General features: G+C 40.9%; 1 protein-coding gene across 6 annotated transcripts in view; it reads left to right on the plus strand.

Moving 5' to 3' along the window:
* Positions 1–19,603, plus strand: part of Frmd5 (FERM domain containing) — a 362,433-nt gene that overhangs the window by 274,867 nt on the left and 67,963 nt on the right. For 4 of the 6 annotated variants that reach the window (XM_071667828.1, XM_071667827.1, XM_071667830.1 and 1 more), the window contains one exon: positions 12,017–12,130. The exons of the other annotated variants lie outside the window; for them this stretch is intronic. In XM_071667828.1, coding sequence (XP_071523929.1) covers positions 12,017–12,130 — 114 coding nt within the window. The remainder of the gene's footprint in view (positions 1–12,016; positions 12,131–19,603) is intronic. 6 annotated transcript variants of the gene reach the window in all.

Raw genomic sequence — 19,603 nt, forward strand, 5'->3', positions numbered from 1 at the left:
CTCTATCATCAAACACATTCAACAAACCTTCAAAATACTCACTCCATCTCCCTCTCACATCACCACTACTTGTTATCACCTCCCCATTTGCGCCCTTCACTGAAGTTCCCCTTTGCTCCCTTGTCTTACGCACTTTATTTACCTCCTTCCAGAACATCTTTTTATTCTCCCTAAAATTTAATGATACTCTCTCACCCCAACTCTCATTTGCCCTTTTTTTCACCTCTTGCACCTTTCTCTTGACCTCCTGTCTCTTTCTTTTATACATCTCCCACTCAACTGCATTTTTTCCCTGCAAAAATCGTCCAAATGCCTCTCTCTTCTCTTTCACTAATACTTTTACTTCTTCATCCCACCACTCACTACCCTTTCTAATCAACCCACCTCCCACTCTTCTCATGCCACAAGCATCTTTTGCGCAATCCATCACTGATTCCCTAAATACATCCCATTCCTCCCCCACTCCACTATATGTATATATATATATATATATATATATATATATATATATATATATATATATATATATATATATCAAGGCATGTGAAGCGTCCGGGGTAAACCATGGAAAGCTGTGTAGGTATGTATTTTGCGTGTGTGGACGTGTGTATGTACATGTGTATGGGGGGGGTTTGGGCCATTTCTTTCGTCTGTTTCCTTGTGCTACCTCGCAACCGCGGGAGACAGCGACGAGGTATAAAAAAAAAAAAAAAAATATATATATATATATATATATATATATATATATATATATATATATATATATATATATATATATATATATATTTTTCTTTCTTTCTTTCAAACTATTCGCCATTTCCCGCATTAGCGACGTAGCGTTAAGAACAGAGGACTGGGCCTTTGAGGGAATACCCTCACCTGGCCCAATTCTCTGTTCCTTCTTTTGGAAAATTAAAAAAAAAAAAAACGAGAGGGGAGGATTTCCAGCCCCCCGCTCCCTCCCCTTTTAGTCGCCTTCTACGACACGCAGGGAATACGTGGGAAGTACTCTTAATCCCCTATCCCCAGGGATAATATATATATATATATTATATTTTATTTATTTTATTATACTTTGTCGCTGTCTCCCGCGTTTGCGAGGTAGCGCAAGGAAACAGACGAAAGAAATGGCCCAATCCCCCCCATACACATGTATATACATACGTCCACACACGCAAATATACATACCTACACAGTTTTCCATGGTTTACCCCAGACGCTTCACAAGCCTTGATTCAATCCACTGACAGCACGTCAACCCCGGTATACCACATCACTCCAATTCACTCTATTCCTTGCCCTCCTTTCACCCTCCTGCATGTTCAGGCCCCGATCACACAAAATCTTTTTCACTCCATCTTTCCACCTCCAATTTGGTCTCCCTCTTCTCCTCGTTCCCTCCACCTCCGACACATATATCCTCTTGGTCAATCTTTCCTCACTCATTCTCTCCATGTGCCCAAACCACTTCAAAACACCCTCTTCTGCTCTCTCAACCACGCTCTTTTTATTTCCACACATCTCTCTTACCCTTACGTTACTTACTCGATCAAACCACCTCACACCACACATTGTCCTCAAACATCTCATTTCCAGCACATCCATCCTCCTGCGCACAACTCTATCCATAGCCCACGCCTCGCAACCATACAACATTGTTGGAACCACTATTCCTTCAAACATACCCATTTTTGCTTTCCGAGATAATGTTCTCGACTTCCACACATTCTTCAAGGCTCCCAGAATTTTCGCCCCCTCCCCCACCCTATGATCCACTTCCGCTTCCATGGTTCCATCCGCTGCCAGATCCACTCCCAGATATCTAAAACACTTCACTTCCTCCAGTTTTTCTCCATTCAAACTCACCTCCCAATTGACTTGACCCTCAACCCTACTGTACCTAATAACCTTGCTCTTATTCACATTTACTCTTAACTTTCTTCTTTCACACACTTTACCAAACTCAGTCACCAGCTTCTGCAGTTTCTCACATGAATCAGCCACCAGCGCTGTATCATCAGCGAACAACAACTGACTCACTTCCCAAGCTCTCTCATCCCCAACAGACTTCATACTTGCCCCTCTTTCCAAAACTCTTGCATTCACCTCCCTAACAACCCCATCCATAAACAAATTATACAACCATGGAGACATCACACACCCCTGCCGCAAACCTACATTCACTGAGAACCAATCACTTTTCGATAAAATATATTCTTAATACCTTCCACAGAGCATCTCTATCAACTCTATCATATGCCTTCTCCAGATCCATAAATGCTACATACAAATCCATTTGCTTTTCTAAGTATTTCTCACATACATTCTTCAAAGCAAACACCTGATCCACACATCCTCTACCACTTCTGAAACCACACTGCTCTTCCCCAATCTGATGCTCTGTACATGCCTTCACCCTCTCAATCAATACCCTCCCATATAATTTACCGGGAATACTCAACAAACTTATATCTCTGTAATTTGAGCACTCACTCTTATCCCCTTTGCCTTTGTACAATGGCACTGTGCACGCATTCCGCCAATCCTCAGGCACCTCACCGTGAGTCATACATACATTAAATAACCTTACCAACCAGTCAACAATACAGTCACCCCCTTTTTTAAAAAATTCCACTGCAGTACCATCCAAACCTGCTGCCTTGCCGGCTTTCATCTTCCGCAAAGCTTTTACTACCTCTTCTCTGTTTACCAAATCATTTTCCCTAACCCTCTCACTTTGCACACCATATCGACCAAAAACACCCTATATCTGCCATTCTATCATCAAACACATTCAACAAACCTTCAAAATACTCACTCCATCTCCTTCTCACATCACCACTACTTGTTATCACCTCCCCATTTGCGCCCTTCACTGAAGTTCCCATTTGCTCCCTTGTCTTGCGCACTTTATTTACCTCCTTCCAGAACATCTTTTTATTCTCCCTAAAATTTAATGATACTCTCTCACCCCAACTCTCATTTGCCCTTTTTTTTCACCTCTTGCACCTTTCTCTTGACCTCCTGTCTCTTTCTTTTATACGTCTCCCACTCAACTGCATTTTTTCCCTGCAAAAATCGTCCAAATGCCTCTCTCTTCTCTTTCACTAATACTCTTACTTCTTCATCCCACCACTCACTACCCTTTCTAATCAACCCACCTCCCACTCTTCTCATGCCACAAGCATCTTTTGCGCAATCCATCACTGATTCCCTAAATACATCCTATTCCTCCCCCACTCCCCTTACTTCCATTGTTCTCACCTTTTTCCATTCTGTACTCAGTCTCTCCTGGTACTTCCTCACACAAGTCTCCTTCCCAAGCTCACATACTCTCACCACCCTCTTCACCCCAACATTCACTCTTCTTTTCTGAAAACCCATACAAATCTTAATCTTAGCCTCCACAAGATAATGATCAGACATCCCTCCAGTTGCACCTCTCAGCACATTAACATCCAAAAGTCTCTCTTTCGCGCGCCTGTCAATTAACACGTAATCCAACAACGCTCTCTGGCCATCTCTCCTACTTACATAAGTATACTTATATATATCTCGCTTTTTAAACCAGGTATTCCCAATCATCAGTCCTTTTTCAGCACATAAATCTATAAGCTCTTCACCATTTCCATTTACAACACTGAACACCCCATGTACACCAATTATTCCCTCAACTGCCACATTACTCACCTTTGCATTCAAATCACCCATCACTATAACCCGGTCTCGTGCATCAAAACCACTAACACACTCATTCAGCTGCTCCCAAAACACTTGCCTCTCATGATCTTTCTTCTCATGCCCAGGTGCATATGCACCAATAATCACCCATCTCTCTCCATCAACTTTCAGTTTTACCCATATTAATCGGGAATTTACTTTCTTACATTCTATCACGTACTCCCACAACTCCTGTTTCAGGAGTACTGCTACTCCTTCCCTTGCTCTTGTCCTCTCACTAACCCCTGACTTTACTCCCAAGACATTCCCAAACCACTCTTCCCCTTCACCCTTGAGCTTCGTTTCACTCAGAGCCAAAACATCCAGGTTCCTTTCCTCAAACATACTACGTATCTCTCCTTTTTTCACATCTTGGTTACATCCACACACATTTAGGCACCCCAATCTGAGCCTCTGAGGAGTATGAGCACTCCCCGCGTGACTCCTTCTTCTGTTTCCCATTTTAGAAAGTTAAAAAAATACAAGGAGGGGAGGATTTCTGGCCCCCCGCTCCCGTCCCCTCTAGTCGCTTTCTACGACACGCGAGGAATGCGTGGGAAGTATTCTTTCACCCCTATCCCCAGGGATAATATACATATATATATATATATACACACACACACACACACACACACACACACACACACACACCTACACATATAGTTGTGTTACTGGAATGATAGTTTTCATACATGGTGCTTTGACAAGAAAATAGTGAAATTGGAAAAAATGTAGCTTAGACATTGAAGCTTATTGATACAGTGGTTAAATTGATGAGAACTACTATTGACTTTTGTGTAAATAAATTAAACATTTCCTTTTTCCATAGCCAGAGGTTGAACCATTATGTGACATTCATTTTTTTCTTTTCATTTCAAGCTAGAAGTTTCAGTTTTCTAAATTGTTTCTTACATTTTTCATATGTATTTATATGTATGTGTGTGTGTGTGTGTATATATATATATATATATATTTTTTTTTTTTATACTTTGTCGCTGTCTCCCGCGTTTGCGAGGTAGCGCAAGGAAACAGACGAAAGAAATGGCCCAACCCCCCCCATACACATGTATATACATACGTCCACACACGCAAATATACATACCTACACAGCTTTCCATGGTTTACCCCAGACGCTTCACATGCCTTGATTCACTCCACTGACAGCACGTCAACCCCGGTATACCACATCGCTCCAATTCACTCTATTCCTTGCCCTCCTTTCACCCTCCTGCATGTTCAGGCCCCGATCACACAAAATCTTTTTCACTCCATCTTTCCACCTCCAATTTGGTCTCCCTCTTCTCCTCGTTCCCTCCACCTCCGACACATATATCCTCTTGGTCAATCTTTCCTCACTCATTCTCTCCATGTGCCCAAACCACTTCAAAACACCCTCTTCTGCTCTCTCAACCACGCTCTTTTTATTTCCACACATCTCTCTTACCCTTACGTTACTCACTCGATCAAACCACCTCACACCACACATTGTCCTCAAACATCTCATTTCCAGCACATCCATCCTCCTGCGCACAACTCTATCCATAGCCCACGCCTCGCAACCATACAACATTGTTGGAACCACTATTCCTTCAAACATACCCATTTTTGCTTTCCGAGATAATGTTCTCGACTTCCACACATTCTTCAAGGCCCCCAGGATTTTCGCCCCCTCCCCCACCCTATGATCCACTTCCGCTTCCATGGTTCCATCCGCTGCCAGATCCACTCCCAGATATCTAAAACACTTCACTTCCTCCAGTTTTTCTCCATTCAAACTCACCTCCCAATTGACTTGACCCTCAACCCTACTGTACCTAATAACCTTGCTCTTATTCACATTTACTCTTAACTTTCTTCTTCCACACACTTTACCAAACTCAGTCACCAGCTTCTGCAGTTTCTCACATGAATCAGCCACCAGCTCTGTATCATCAGCGAACAACAACTGACTCACTTCCCAAGCTCTCTCATCCCCAACAGACTTCATACTTGCCCCTCTTTCCAAAACTCTTGCATTTACCTCCCTAACAACCCCATCCATAAGCGAGATATACATAAGTATACTTATGTAAGTAGGAGAGATGGCCAGAGAGCGTTATTGGATTACGTGTTAATTGACAGGCCTGCGAAAGAGAGACTTTTGGATGTTAATGTGCTGAGAGGTGCAACTGGAGGGATGTCTGATCATTATCTTGTGGAGGCTAAGGTGAAGATTTGTATGGGTTTTCAGAAAAGAAGAGTGAATGTTGGGGTGAAGAGGGTGGTGAGAGTAAGTGAGCTTGAGAAGGAGACCTGTGTGAGGAAGTACCAGGAGAGACTGAGTACAGAATGGAAAAAGGTGAGAACAATGGAAGCAAGGGGAGTGGGGGAGGAATGGGATGTATTTAGGGAAGCAGTGATGGATTGCGCAAAAGAATCCTGTGGCATGAGAAGAGTGGGAGGTGGGTTGATTAGAAAGGGTAGTGAGTGGTGGGATGAAGAAGTAAGAGTATTAGTGAAAGAGAAGAGAGAGGCATTTGGACGATTTTTGCAGGGAAAAAATGCAGTTGAGTGGGAGATGTATAAAAGAAAGAGACAGGAGGTCAAGAGAAAGGTGCAAGAGGTGAAAAAAAGGGCAAATGAGAGTTGGGGTGAGAGAGTATCATTAAATTTTAGGGAGAATAAAAAGATGTTCTGGAAGGAGGTAAATAAAGTGCGTAAGACAAGGGAGCAAATGGGAACTTCAGTGAAGGGCGCAAATGGGGAGGTGATAACAAGTAGTGGTGATGTGAGAAGGAGATGGAGTGAGTATTTTGAAGGTTTGTTGAATGTGTTTGATGATAGAGTGGCAGATATAGGGTGTTTTGGTCGAGGTGGTGTGCAGAGTGAGAGGGTTAGGGAAAATGATTTGGTAAACAGAGAAGAGGTAGTGAAAGCTTTGCGGAAGATGAAAGCCGGCAAGGCAGCAGGTTTGGATGGTATTGCAGTGGAATTTATTAAAAAAGGGGGTGACTGTATTGTTGACTGATTGGTAAGGTTATTTAATGTATGTATGACTCATGGTGAGGTGCCTGAGGATTGGCGGAATGCGTGCATAGTGCCATTGTACAAAGGCAAAGAGGATAAGAGTGAGTGCTCAAATTACAGAGGTATAAGTTTGTTGAGTATTCCTGGTAAATTATATGGGAGGGTATTGATTGAGAGGGTGAAGGCATGTACAGAGCATCAGATTGGGGAAGAGCAGTGTGGTTTCAGAAGTGGTAGAGGATGTGTGGATCAGGTGTTTGCTTTGAAGAATGTATGTGAGAAATACTTAGAAAAGCAAATGGATTTGTATGTAGCATTTATGGATCTGGAGAAGGCATATGATAGAGTTGATAGAGATGCTCTGTGGAAGGTATTAAGAATATATGGTGTGGGAGGAAAGTTGTTAGAAGCAGTGAAAAGTTTTTATCGAGGATGTAAGGCATGTGTACGTGTAGGAAGAGAGGAAAGTGATTGGTTCTCAGTGAATGTAGGTTTGGGGCAGGGGTGTGTGATGTCTCCATGGTTGTTTAATTTGTTTAATATATATATTTTTTTTTTTTTTTTTTTTTATACTTTGTCGCTGTCTCCCGCGTTTGCGAGGTAGCGCAAGGAAACAGACGAAAGAAATGGCCCAACCCCCCCCCATACACATGTATATACATACGTCCACACACGCAAATATACATACCTACACAGCTTTCCATGGTTTACCCCAGACGCTTCACATGCCCTGATTCAATCCACTGACAGCACGTCAACCCCGGTATACCACATCGCTCCAATTCACTCTATTCCTTGCCCTCCTTTCACCCTCCTGCATGTTCAGGCCCCGATCACACAAAATCTTTTTCACTCCATCTTTCCACCTCCAATTTGGTCTCCCTCTTCTCCTCGTTCCCTCCACCTCCGACACATATATCCTCTTGGTCAATCTTTCCTCACTCATTCTCTCCATGTGCCCAAACCACTTCAAAACACCCTCTTCTGCTCTCTCAACCACGCTCTTTTTATTTCCACACATCTCTCTTACCCTTACGTTACTCACTCGATCAAACCACCTCACACCACACATTGTCCTCAAACATCTCATTTCCAGCACATCCATCCTCCTGCGCACAACTCTATCCATAGCCCACGCCTCGCAACCATACAACATTGTTGGAACCACTATTCCTTCAAACATACCCATTTTTGCTTTCCGAGATAATGTTCTCGACTTCCACACATTCTTCAAGGCCCCCAGAATTTTCGCCCCCTCCCCCACCCTATGATCCACTTCCGCTTCCATGGTTCCATCCGCTGCCAGATCCACTCCCAGATATCTAAAACACTTCACTTCCTCCAGTTTTTCTCCATTCAAACTCACCTCCCAATTGACTTGACCCTCAACCCTACTGTACCTAATAACCTTGCTCTTATTCACATTTACTCTTAACTTTCTTCTTCCACACACTTTACCAAACTCAGTCACCAGCTTCTGCAGTTTCTCACATGAATCAGCCACCAGCGCTGTATCATCAGCAAACAACAACTGACTCACTTCCCAAGCTCTCTCATCCCCAACAGACTTCATACTTGCCCCTCTTTCCAAAACTCTTGCATTTACCTCCCTAACAACCCCATCCATAAACAAATTAAACAACCATGGAGACATCACACACCCCTGCCGCAAACCTACATTCACTGAGAACCAATCACTTTCCTCTCTTCCTACACGTACACATGCCTTACATCCTCGATAAAAACTTTTCACTGCTTCTAACAACTTGCCTCCCACACCATATATTCTTAATACCTTCCACAGAGCATCTCTATCAACTCTATCATATGCCTTCTCCAGATCCATAAATGCTACATACAAATCCATTTGCTTTTCTAAGTATTTCTCACATACATTCTTCAAAGCAAACACCTGATCCACACATCCTCTACCACTTCTGAAACCACACTGCTCTTCCCCAATCTGATGCTCTGTACATGCTTTCACCCTCTCAATCAATACCCTCCCATATAATTTACCAGAGAAGGGGGCCAAGTGAGGATGTTCCCTCAGGGGCTCGGTCCTCTGTTCTTGGCATTACCTCGCTAATGCGGGAAATAGCAAATAGTATGAATATATATATATATATATATATATTCATACTATTTGCTATTTCCCGCATTAGCGAGGTAATGCCAAGAACAGAGGACCGAGCCCCTGAGGGAACATCCTCACTTGGCCCCCTTCTCTGTTCCACATCTCACATATCCATATATATACACACACAGACATATACTCATATACACATGTACATAATTCATACTATCTGCCTTTATTCATTCCCATCGCCACCCCTGCCACACATGAAATAACAATTCCCTCCCCCTGCATGTGTACGAGGTAGTGCTAGGAAAAGACAACAAAGGCCACATTCGTTCACACTCAGTCTCTAGCTGTCATGTATAATGCACCGAAACCACAGCTCCCTTTCCACATCCAGGCCCCACAGAACTTTCCATGGTTTACCCGAGACACTTCACATTACCTGGTTCAATCTATTGACAGCACGTCGACCCCAGTGTACATCGTTCCAATTCACTCTAATCCTTGCACACCTTTCACCCTCCTGCATGTTCAGGCCCCGATCACTCAAAATCTTTTTCACTCCATCTTTCCACCTCCAATTTGGTCTCCCACTTCTCCTCGTTCCCTCCACCTCTGACACATATATCCTCTTTATCAATCTTTCCTCACTCATTCTCTCCATGTGACCAAACCATTTCAAAACACCCTCTTCTGCTCTCTCTACCACACTCTTTTTATTACCACAGACATTTCTTACCCTATTATTACTTACTCGATCACACCACCTCACACCACATATTGTCCTCAAACATCTCATTTCCAGCACATCCACCCTCCTCTGCACAACTCTATCCATAGCCCACGCCTCACAACCATATAACATTGCTGGAACCACTATTCCTTCAAACATACCAATTTTTGCTTTCTGAGATAATGTTCTCGACTTCCACACATTCTTCAATGCTCCTAGAACTTTCGCCCCCTCCCCCACCCTATGATTCACTTCCGCTTCCATGGTTCCATCCGCTTCCAAATCCACTCCCAGATATCTAAAACACTTCACTTCCTCTAGTTTTTCTCCAAACTTACCTCCCAGTTGACTTGTCCCTCAACCCTACTGTACCTAATAACCTTGCTCTTATTCACATTTACTCTCAGCTTTCTTCTTTCCCACACTTTACCAAACTCAGTCACCAGCTTCTGCAGTTTCTCACACGAATCAGCCACCAGCGCTGTATCATCAGCGAACAACAACTGACTCATTTCCCAAGCTCTTTCATCCACAACAGACTGCATACTAGCCCCTCTTTCCAAAATTCTTGCATTCACCTCCCTAACAACCCCATCCATAAACAAATTAAACAACCATGGAGACATCACACACCCCTGCCGCAAACCAACATTCATTGAGGACCAATCACTTTCCTCTCTTTCTACATGTACACATGCCTTACGTCCTCGATAAAAACTTTTCACTGCTTCTAACAACTTGCCTCCCACATCATATATTCTTAATACCTTCCACAGAAGGTATGTTGCAGAAATTAATCTTTCTAGTGAACTCTCCTTAACTTAGAGAAATTCTGAATACCCAGACTTTGACTGGTTAACGGTGCACACTTTTGACTAAAACTTAATGAAAACTACCCAAAAAAACTCCTGTAAAAATAGGAAATTTCAAATAAGAAATTTGTTTGTTCTTCTTCTTTTATGCTCCAGATTGATTACTGGTGCAGCCAAATTATATAGGTGTGACAAATCAGTGCAATATGTACAGTCTCAGCTCAAACCCCTTCTTTGCTTGTGCATCCCTTGCTCTTTGCTAACATGAATTTTTATCCCATTTTTCATTATTTGTTGACTTGAACTTTTACCCTCTTGTTGATCATAAGATGTGTAAAAAGCTAACCGATGATCCTGTGATTGGTGGAAGTGCCACAATGAATTATTTTCTCATAAGTATTGCAAATATTGTCAAATTAGCAAGAAAATTAGAGACAGGAGCTTCAGTGGACAAGTTAAATGATGTGTTTATGTTCAGATATTCCACTGTTTACATCTTCAAAAATCGGAAGTTTCAGCTATTGAAATATTATGTTTACTATGAAGTGCTGAAGTTTTTGAAGAATGCATCTTAGCCTAAGAGTGGTGATCTGGACAAATTGTTATTTGAATGAATAAAACTTTGTAGGAATAAGAAGGCTCCTTTGCATGATGGTGTAATCATGACCCAAGCCAATGTATTAATTTCTAACAAATTAGGGCTAACAATCCTGTGCAACTGCTCCTTAGGCTGGTTCACAGACTTAAAGGAATGCCACGGCTTATACTTGTTGAAAGTATTTGGAGGCAAAACCTCAAGTGTTTTAGAGACAGCTAAGGCCCATTTGGATGAATTCTCAAAGAAGGTTTCTGATAAAGATGTCTTGCCCAAGCAGGTGTGTAATACTGTTGAAACAACTTCTGATACTAATACATATACCCAGGAGGATGTATGATATTGCTGATGAGTTATCTTCAGGATTTAGGGACTCAAAAGTAAAGGCTTACATTTCTAAGATATTGTAACAGCTGGGAAGCACTGAAGGGTTACCTGGGACAAAAAGTTAAAGATAAATGTATATGCTCAAATGTTGTACATAATGGACATGATTAGGAATTGGACCTCATTTTTCACTCAGTCTGTGCAGTTGGGGTGAATTAGTGTAGATCACTGTACTCTGGCTTAGATCTGTTTCATAGTTTGTAATTATTTATATGAAATTACCTATTTTTGTGTGATATGTCTCATGGAAGCTGGGACATAATATGAATTGATATCATGTTTAAATATCTGCCAGTTCCATGTGTTTGATTATACATGTCGCATGAATGAAGGAACATGATATGCTTACTGTACAGATTAACTTCATATTTGACTTTTATGAGATTATCATACTAAATCTTTGCATAAGGCCTGTAATGACTTTCATCTGGCAGATTACAACAGGATATGTGACCTCACAACTCTAGAAAGTGTATTTTAAGGCCTTTGAAGATGCTCATTTGATTATATCATCTTTTTGTTTTCTTTTCACGTATTCTTGTATATACTGTTGAAATCTATATTCACTCACATTCTCCACTACATTATCTATCAATGGTATGATGATGCTTGGTAATTTCATATCTTTGCTGAGTTCCTAATATTGCCTGTATACTCCTGATTAATGTCTCCACTTGAAGGTCCTGGAGCTGCCTACTGCCCAGAGTCAACCCTGCCACCACTTTCACTTTTGGAACCACTGTTAGAAGCACAGGAAAATAAATCCAGATCATCTTCTATCCTTGACTCAAGTTGTAAGTCTGTATGTTTGGTGCTGTTGCCTTGGGCTTCAAAGCTTGAATCTAGGATAGTGTAGGATTTGCTATGCCTGTTTCATCTTATCCCTGATTGTCCAACACAGTGTTGTAAATTGCCAAAAGTGTCAAAAAGTAATGGCACATTATGATAATCTTTATAAGGTACTGTGATATAGCTGAATATACCCATAGTAACCCATATATAGAAAGACCTGTGTAGGCTGGTTCATAACTCAAGTCTTAAAATCCTCTATGCAATACTATGTTGGGCTCTTTTTAGAGGGGCACTGAAGGTAGGAATGACAGGGTAGTAATAGAGTAGGGTTTGCAGTTCAGTTTAGAGTGCATCCAGAGTTTTGTTCAGAGAAGAATGCTAGAGATATTCATGCAGGGAGTAGTATGAGCTTGCATTTGTTGCATTTTGCAGGGCTGCTTTTTTATAAAGAATATATCATAAGCTATTTTTTGATTTATTGAATATTACTTTATATTTTAAAGGCAAAATGGTGTTTGCTTCGTATTTGAATTTTGAACTTGAGAAATTTTGCATTATCATAGAAAAGATTTTTGTTATTACAGTTGTCCAAATATTCATCTGTCCATCAACCTTACTCCATACCCCTGTACACTGGGTGGAAGGAGTGCATAAGGTCTCAGGAAGATATAACATAAGACAACAGATAGTCAGCAATTAAACATGCTGACTGATTGAATTTGGAAAAACTAAAATTTTATGTAGCCTCAACTAATGTTGGGTGAGACAAATTGAATTAGGTCTTCCTCATTTGTTTAGTCTTCATATATGATAGTTTTGTATTCTCGATTGATTCTTCGGTGACACTTGCACCTCTGTTCCTCCTCCAGCTTCATCCATAAACCATTTCCATTGCGCATGGTCTGTAGAGATCTGTTGAATAGAATCTGCTGATGAATCTTAGAATCTTTACAACTCTTACACTGAATCTGTCCATATTTTGCATCATCTACCTCTTACCTTTCAAGCTTCAGCAGTAGCACTTAAGTCTTTTCTGTTACTCCTTTAAATCTATCAGACTTTGTGCATTTTGGTGTCATCAGAGTATACTTTCATCCATGCAGCTAATGACTTCTCATCCATCTTATATTTCTTATATCTTCAGTTCCTATTGCATCCATTGTTTTTATTCACATATAGAGTGAATATTTTCCAGTTTGTATTTTTTTTACTTTTATACACCTCAGAAACCTAGAATTTTACATCCATGAAGAAGAGATGGAACAAGATTTAATTCATGCTGGCTGCATTCACTTTCTTCTTTTTTTTTCCATTCACTGGTGTTGTTGTGGTACCTCCAGCTCTTAATCCTTGCATTATTTTCAACTCAGTTTGTGTTTTCTCAATGCCAACATTGTTGAAGATTTTGAACAAATGAATGAATGACTTAACATTTAGTAGCCTTTCACTGTTCAGACTGATTACATTGAATTTTCTTCTCTTTCAAACATAAGGACTGTATTTTTACAAGCATGACATCTTCACATTTTTGCCCTATTAACTTTACCAAAGTAGCATAACATTCTTTTTTACTCACCTATGAGATAGCATCATATACAATAGTTATGAGTGTCTCTGTTCTTGTACATACTTTTACAAGTTCATACAGTACAGTGAGGTAGCATCAGGACAGACAAAGAAAGGCCACATTTGCTTGCATCCATTCCTTAGTTGTCATGTACAGTGCACTAGAATCACAGCTTCCTATCCACAACTAGGCCCCACAGGCCTTTCCACGGTTTACCTCAGCCACTATACATGCTTTGTTACAGTCAGTTGACAGTGTGTCGACCACTGTATACCACATCCTGATTGCATAAAGTGTTTTTCACTCTATCTTTCCATCTCCAAGTTTGTCTTCCCCTTCTCCACTTCTGACACATATATCCTCTTTGTTAACCTTTCCTTGGTCATTTTCTCTGTATGTCCAAACCATTTCAGCACACCCTCTTCAGCTTTCTCAACTACTCATTTTATTACCATACCTTTCTTCCCCTTTCATTACTTACTTGATTAAACCACCTCACACCATGTATTGTCCTGAAACATTTCATTTCCAACTCCACTGTTTTCCACTCAAAAGCATGTTAAGCCCATGCCCAGCATCCAGACGAAATTGTTGGGACTACTATACACTCAAACACCCATTTTTGCCCTCCCAGATAATCTCTCTTTCCACACGTTCTTCAGTTCTCCAGAACCTTTGTTTCCTCACCCATTCAGTGACTCACTTCTGCATCCATGGTTCCATTTGCAGTACCTCACTTCCTCCAACTTTTTTCCATTTAAACTCAAACCACAACTTTCCTGTTTCTCAACCCTGTTGAACCTTTTATTCACATCCACTCTCAACCATCTCCTTTCACACACTACAAACTCAGTCACCAATTTCTTCAGTTTCTCACTTGAATCTCCCACCAGTGCTATATCTTCAGCAAACAACAGCTGATTCACTGACTGGTTTCTCTTATCCCTTACAGACTGCATACCTATCCATCTCTCTAAGACTCTTACATTTACCTCCTTCACTACCTCATCCACAAACAAATTTAACAGCCATGGTGACATCACACACCCCTTCTGCAGAATGACCTTCACTTGTAACCAGTCACTCTCCTCTCTTCCTACTTGTGCTCATGTCGTACACCCATGCCTTTGGTAGATTTCCTCACATACCATTTATTCTTAAGACCTTTCACAAGGCATCTATATCAGCTCTATCAGATCCATAAATGCCACTCACAAATTAATTTATTTCCCTTAAGTATTTCTCGCACACAATCTTCAAAGCAAATACCTGATCCACATATTCTCTACTACTTCTGAAACCACACTGCTCTTCCCCAGTCTGATACTCTGTGCATGCCCTCACCCACACAATCACTACTTTCCCAAACAAGTTACCAGAAAAACTAAGAAAACTTATACTTCTGTAATTTGAACTCCTTTATCCTCCTTGTGGTGCTATACACGCATTCCACCAATCCTGACACCTCACTATGATCCATTCATACATTGAAATTCCTCTCTAACCAATCAGCAATGCAGGGACCCCCTTTCTTAATGTATTCAATTGCAAAATCATCTACTCCAGCCTCCTTGCAACATTTCATTTTACATAAGGCTGTCATCACCTTCTTTATGCTAAACTACTCTCCATGACTCTCTTACTTCACGCACCACCCCAACCCAAACACCTTACACCTTCTACCCCATCATCAGATTCAACAGTCCTTTAAGATACTCCATCTCCTCACTTGATCACTACCTGTTGCCACTATCCCCTTAGCCCTGTTCAACAGTCACTCCCATTTATTCTCTTGTTTTTCAGACATTGTTAATCTCCTTCCAGAACATATTATCATCCCTTAAGTTTACTGATACTTGGTTACCTCAACTCTCAGTTGCCTTTTTTTTTTTAACCTTGCACCTTCCTTGTGACCTTTAGCCAATCTTATACATTCCCCATTCAGTTGCACCCCTTTTATGTAAGTACCAACCAAATTCCTCTCATTTCTCTTTTACTAGCAAATTTACTTCCTCATCCCACCTTTCTTTACCCTTTCAAATCTGCCCACCTCCTACCTTTTGCCATCCTTCGCTCAATCTCTTCTGGTATTTCTTCACATAAATCTCTTTTCCAAAGTTGCTCAGTCTCACCACTTCTCACCGAATATGTTTCCTCTTTTCTGAAAACCTCTGCAGATCTTCAGCCTTACCTTACAAGGTGATCAGGCATCCCACTGGCTGCCTTTTTCAGCACATTCACATCCAAAAGTCTCTCTTTTTCATGCCAATCATTTAATATGTAATCCAATAATGTCTGCTGACCATATTTTCTACTCACATGTGTATACTTGCGTATGTCCCTCTTTTTGAACCACGTATTCCCAATCGCCAGTCTTTCTTCAGCACACAATTCCACAAGCTTTTCACTATTTCCATTCACTTTACTAAATACCCCATGGGCCCCAGTTATATCCCCGACCGCTACTTTACTCACCTTTGCATTTGAATTGCACCTCACCAATACTTAAATACTTACTCACTTGCATAAGAAATGCAGACACACTCACTCAGCTGCTTCCAAAACATTTGCCTCTCATCATCTTTCTTCTCATGCCAGGTGCATAACCACAAGTAATCACCTATCTCTTTCCATGCACTTTCATTTTACTCACATCAGTGTAGAGCTCACTTTCTTTCAATCTTTCACACACTCCCACAACTCCTGCTTCAGGGTGTTACTCCTTCCTTAGCTGTTGTTCTCTCATCAATCCCTGACTTTTCTCCTAAGACATTTCCAAACCTTTACCCTTGAGCTTTGTTTCACTTAGAGTCAGAACAACCAGGTTTCTTTCCTCAAACACACTACCTATCTCTCCTTTCTTCTCTTACCTTTGTGACATCCATGCACATTTAGACACCTAGCTTGAGCTCTCGAGGAGGATGAGGATTCCCCTGCTTGGCTCCTTGTTTCATCTTTCAGCAATGGAAACACAAGGAAGGGAAAGTTTCAAGGCCCCCACTCCCACCCCCTTTAGTCGTCTTCTATGACACACAGGTAATACAGAGGTAGAATTCTTTATTCCCTACCCTAGAATACTATTATTATTATTATCATTATTATTATTATTATTATTATTATTATTATTATTATTATTATTATTATTATCATTATTATTATTATTATTATTATTATTATTATTATCATTATCATCATTATTATTATTATTATTATTATCATTATCCATATAGATAAGGGAGAAACAATACCACTCTTAAACTTCTTGCATGTTGTAAAAGGCAGTTAAAAGAGGCAGGAGCAAGTGGGTGGAATCCCTCTCCTTCATGTATTTCAATTTCTAAAAGATGGAACAAATGGAGCCAAGCCAGGAATGTTCATGTTCTTTGAAGGCACAGGCTGGGCTCTCTGAATGTGCATGAATGTAACATGGATAAGAGGGGAGAGATAGGTGGTATGTTTGTGGCTCCGAGTAAAGTAAAGCTCAAGGTAAAGAAGGAAGAGTAGTTTAGGGTTTGCTGTGTGAGGGCAAGAGCAAAGGAAAGAGTAGCACTTATGCTAAAGGAGGAGTGGTAAAATGTATGGAGGAGTGTAAGAATATGAGCCCAAGACTGATATGAGTGAAAGTAAAAGTGGTTTATAAAGATGGATAACAGTTATTGCTCATGCACTTATTGATAAAAGGAGTGAGGAGGAGTGTGGAGTTTTTTGGGAGGAGCTGATTGAATGCATTAGCCATTTGGGTAAGAGGAATCGTGTGATAGTGGTTTGTGATTTGCATGTCGAATTGGGTGGTATGGCAGTTAAAGGCAAATTAGAGGACATAGGATACCCATTGTGAGCGAAATGGTGAAGAGCTTGTGGAGTGTTTGTAGAAAATGAGCTTGTGATTGTGAATGCCTGGTTTGAAAAGAATGATTTGCATAAGTTTATGTGGATGAGTGGGGTAAGTGATAAGCATGTTTTATTGGTTTATGTCCTGACATGCCTGCTGAAGAGAGTTTTAGATATGAATATGCTGAGTGAGGCAACTGGTGGGATGTCTGGTCATCCTTAGTGGAGAGGGTGTGACAGTTCGTTGAGACTTTAGGAAAAGAGGAAACGATATAATGTGGAAGAGGGCAATGAAAGTGAGTGAGCTTTGAAAAGAGACTTGTGTGAGAAAGTACCAGGACAGATTGGTTTAAGAATGGCAGAAGGTAAGAGTAAACAAAACTAGGGGAGGGAGTGAGAAATGGGAGGTATTTAGGGATTGAGTGCTTACATGTACAAGAGAAATGTGTGGCATGCAGAGGGTGAGATCTGAGACAGAATTGTCAGTGATGAGTTGTTAAATTGTTAGTGAAAGAGAAAAGAGAACTGAATGAGTGTTGCCTGCAAGGTAGGAGTTCAAGTGGCTGGAAAATATACAAGAGGAAGTGGCAGGAGATTAAGAAGAAGGTGCAGGAGTTACAAAAGAGGACATGTGAGAGCTGGTGTGAGAGAGCATCAGCAAACTAACTGGAGGATAAGAAAATGTTTTAGGAGTTGAATTATGTGAGAAGAAGAGGAGAGCATCATTGAAGAGAACAAATCAGGCAAAGAAGAGATGAAGAGGAGTGGGAGTGTGTATTTGAATGAGTTGTTGGATTTGTTAAATAAAAGGGTGGCATGTGTAGGATGTTTGGGACATAGAATATGTGAAGTGAGAGAGTCACAGCAAGTAGTTTCATTAGAAGAGGTGGGGTAAGCCTTACAAACCTGGTGGAGAGGATGGGATAACAGTTTAATTTGTTAAGAAATGGCTGACAGTATTGTTGACTGTTTAGTTAAGATTTTCAGTATATATTTGGCTCAAGGTGTGGTGCTTGAGGATTAGCGGAATACCCTTAAGAGTGCCTCTATATGAAAGCAAGAGAACAAAAAGAATGTTCAAATGACTAAGATATAAGCTTGTTGTCATCAGACTGATGAGGAATATGGCTGCAGGAATAGATGAGGATGTGTGGATCAGGTGTTTGCTATGAAGAAACTGTGTGAGGAAATGCTTTGAGAAAGAGTGGGATTTGTATTTGTCCTTTATGGATCTGGAGAAAGAGTATGATTGGGTTGATAGAAATGGTATTATGAATATTTGTTTTGTGAGGAAAGCTTGGTACTAGAACCAGTAAGGAGTTCCAACCAAGAGAGCGAGACATATGTGCAAGTACGAGATGAGGAGATTGAGTTATTGGAGTTGAAGGTGGGTCTGCAACAGTGTTATGTGACACCACTATGGCTGTTCAAATCTGTCTATAGGTGGGATGGAGAGGAAGGTAAATGCAAGGATCTTTTAAGAGATAGATGGGTATGCCGTCTGTTGGAGGTAAGAAGGCCTTGGAGGTGAGTCAGTTGCAGTTTGCTGATGATACAGCTTTGATGGCACACTTAAGTAAAAACAACAGAAGCTGGTGTCTGAGTTTGAGAAATTGTGTGGAAGGAGAAACCTGAGAAATAATGTAAATAAAAAGGTTATAAAGTTTAGCATGGGAGAGAGACAGCTTAGTTGAATTGTGAGTTTGAATGGAGAACCTGGAGGAAGTAGAGTGTTTTAGATGAGGAGGTCCCAAGTGCACAGATGATTGTGTGGAAGGAGAGGTCACTGTTTATGAGGGCAACGATGGGTATGTTTGAGGGTCTTGATGGTGTTGTATAGATGGTGGTGAGTGGGCCATAGACAAAAAGATGTGGAAGAGGTTGGATGAGTTGGAAGTAAAATGCATGAGTTGGAAATAAAATGCAGAAGGACAATATTTGGCGTAAGGAGGATTGTATTGCATTAAAAATGACAGACTAAGATAGAGGTGTGGTACTTTTGTAAGAAGAGTGTCTTTGAGGGCATTGAAGAGGGTGTAATGAAATGGTTTAGAAATATAGAGAGGATGAGTAAGGA

Source organism: Panulirus ornatus, chromosome 12, assembly GCF_036320965.1.
Source record: "Panulirus ornatus isolate Po-2019 chromosome 12, ASM3632096v1, whole genome shotgun sequence".
Taxonomy (NCBI): domain Eukaryota; kingdom Metazoa; phylum Arthropoda; class Malacostraca; order Decapoda; family Palinuridae; genus Panulirus; species Panulirus ornatus.